We start from the raw sequence: 3,156 nt of genomic DNA, 5'->3' as shown, positions 1-3,156 counted from the left end.
TATATATATACACACACACATACTGTATATAAATAAATCAGCTCACTATACCTGTGGCTCATTATGTTTAAAACTAACTATAAAGTTGCTGTTTTGTGTCATTTTTAATATTCCCTTGGTAATAAATCTGTTGGTTAGATCCTGGGGTTGCTCACTGATGTCATCAGCTCATTATTCTGAGCTCGGATCCGTAGGTTGCTTTTTCACAAGTGGGTCCTGGCTCTGATACTACCTCTGCTCGTGGCTCAGGGGCACATCGGAGGCGGGCTCATTTTACTCGCCCTTCCGCCTCCGTGTTTTTTCTGAATGCTCGGAGGAGGACAGAACACGGAAAAGTCCTGGACTGAGCAGTCTTATGAATGAGGCTTCAGTCTAACCTATGTGTGTCCTAGTTAAGTTGTGCTCCTGCTGCCGCTGGGTTTGGCTCTTTGTCAGCTCCCATTKATTATTTATGAAGCAGCCAACATTCAGAGCCAAGAAAGAAAAGAATGAATGACTTCTCATCTACAGTCAAAACATCTCCTGCAACTTTACAGAGGACAAAAGCTTCCTTCCTCTTCATGCTGCCTGACAGATTCCCTCTGACTAACAAAACATTTTTTAGTGAAAGAAACGACAATGAACACTTCAGGCAGGCAAAGAAAGAGAAAAAAGGAAATGGAAAGGAAGTGAGTAAACATCAAAATAGGATGGCAGGCACACTTTTTATAAGTATCGTCTTACCAAGCTGTTTGGTGCTTGCCAGCAGGTTCTCCTCATAAGACAGGATGTAGTAAAGGATAAGCAGCTGTGTGGTGATGGAGTAGCACTGGCGTCCTGCTCGACTACTTTCCCCTTGCTGACCGACGGAGGGAAACATAAGTGACAGTTATAGGAGAGGGGTTGCCTGTGGAACAGAGCTCTGCCATGATTAAATGTGTGAAGATGAGTGTTTTTAAACTATTCATTTATTACCCCTTATTACAAAACAACTTCAGAGATAAATAAATTTGTCTCATTTGCAGTTCACTACTTATGTTACAGATTTTGTTTAGTAAGTTTACTTGGACTTTAAAATAATTGCAATAGGGCTGGGCAATAATTCAATAAAATTATATAACACAATAGACATTATATCAATGGAATATTCGTCAAACAGAAAGTTGATCATTTCACTGAACTCTGATCCAGAACTGCACAGCATTCTAGGGGAAGTAGGCAGAGGACAGGCTTTAGCTGCTCTACCTCTCACGGCCCAGCTAAGCAGGKTTGGTGGCATCAACTAACCCACTCACTCTATGGTCAGCTAGCAACAACATGTTGAGCAGTATCAGTTTCATGTTTCACCACTGTGCATCATAACTGCTTCAAAATAAAAAAGAACAAAGGAAAAAATAAGTTCAACAACTCAAGGGGAAATTGTGAAAAGTCATGTCAACTGTTTGGCAGTGTTAATCCTTTTTTCTCCTTGTCCTTATTTCAAATAGTTAAAACAAACAAACAACAAAAAAATAAATACATAAATTAATATCGATATTGACTGATATGAAACAGTTATATTGTGATACATTTTTAAGCCATATCGCCCAGTCCTAATTAGTTATAGGTCATGTTACCAGCTCCACTAAAGAACATAGAYTGTGGTGCATGAACCTGTTAACATTTTAGGATGCAGATCTAGAGTTTTGCCATTCCATAGATATCTCAAGAATGACTCACTCCTGCAGAGTTCTGGAAGACATTAAGGATCTCCTGCTCAGTGATTGGCTGATTGGTGGCCTCGGGGTTGGCCTTAGATGCTGGAGTGAGGATCGAGWTGATGTAGGCATCGACTAGAGGAATCAGCTGGGTGTGGATGGGTGTTGTTGTTTCACAGAGCTGACGATAGATCCAGTCCTGACAAAAGCAACCATTAAAGGCAAAGTCAGAACAAAAAGTGTAAAGACAGATACATTTCTTATCCAGTCTACAGGTTCAAAAAATCCTATGACACACAAATCCAAATATTCACTGGAATGAGTGCTAAATCAAAGATTAAAAACAGGGAAGTTTCATATTTGAACAAAAAAGCAAAACAAATACTGTAACTTTTTACAGTATTTGTTTTTGTTATTTTTTTTATATCTTAAAGGTTGTGGTGGTGGTGGTGGTGGTGGGGGGGGTTTAAAGTATTTTCCAGGCACATAGTTCAATTCTACAATCAAAATATGTTACCTTCAGTTATTATGAAACTGCTGTATATATATCAAAATTAAATTTCACTTTGCATCAGTCAATCTAAACACCTTGAAATTGGTCCCTGTCACTGTAAGAACCTCCTACCATTTCCGACACTCCCACTTCAGCACGTCATCACAACAATGCTTCGTTGGAGGAGTGCTCTGTGGGGCGGGAGCTCAGCTGCAGACTGAGGTCCAGGCAGGAGCTATGTACAAAAAGGCAGTGCTTTGTATTTAGGCAAGTGTTTAGGCAGCTCCACATGACTACCACAGGAGATTYAAGGATTTTTCAAACATGTATGAATGAGTAAAAGCAACACTCTAGGTACGTGTTTATGAGGAATTGACATTTTAACATGATATAAAGTGCAAAAAAGTCGATTTTGCATAACGCCCCCCTTAAAAAAWTTTTAGTAAACAAAATAAAAGATTTTTTCATGGCTTCTATCCAATTAATTGATTATTAAAAGTCATTTTAATTTAGGGCTGCAACAACGAATTGATGAAAAGAGATTATTAAAAGCGTTGGCAACAAACTTCATTATCGATTCATTGTGTCCCGCGATTTATGTGTCCCTTGCCATGTCGCCGAGCTGTTTACATCACACGCAGAGCATTGTCAATGCTGGCTGACCTAAACAAAGTTTGGGGGAAAAAAACTCTACCTGTAAAGATCCGCCTTCTCTGAGACACTCGAGTGAAAAGTAGAGACTTTGAACTTTAAACCAGTTTTTAAATTGTGTTGTTAGGCCAAGTAGATCCGAACTTAAAGTATATGCCACATTTAATTTTTTTAAATGACGGTCTGATTTGATGCGAGTCGCGTCGCAACGAGGAAAACCGTCCAGTGACGAAAAAAAAAAATCCCTCAGTCCACCATTTGTTTCCGCCTCTCGGGGCAGAAAGATAAAAGCCTCCATTCTTTTTTTCCTGACGAGGCTCAAAGTTATTTGATAAG

The 3,156-nt window shown here is 39.4% G+C and overlaps 1 protein-coding gene across 1 annotated transcript in view; it reads right to left on the bottom strand.

Moving 5' to 3' along the window:
• Nucleotides 1-3,156, bottom strand: part of ints2 (integrator complex subunit 2) — a 48,286-nt gene that overhangs the window by 15,715 nt on the left and 29,415 nt on the right. Inside the window, 2 exon segments of the mRNA XM_014026538.1 lie at nucleotides 684-838; nucleotides 1,699-1,875. Of these exon segments, the coding sequence (XP_013881992.1) occupies nucleotides 684-838; nucleotides 1,699-1,875 (332 nt within the window).

The sequence above is a fragment of the Austrofundulus limnaeus genome, unplaced genomic scaffold, assembly GCF_001266775.1.
Source record: "Austrofundulus limnaeus strain Quisiro unplaced genomic scaffold, Austrofundulus_limnaeus-1.0 Scaffold565, whole genome shotgun sequence".
Taxonomy (NCBI): domain Eukaryota; kingdom Metazoa; phylum Chordata; class Actinopteri; order Cyprinodontiformes; family Rivulidae; genus Austrofundulus; species Austrofundulus limnaeus.
This window is presented reverse-complemented; position numbering and strand designations above follow the sequence as displayed.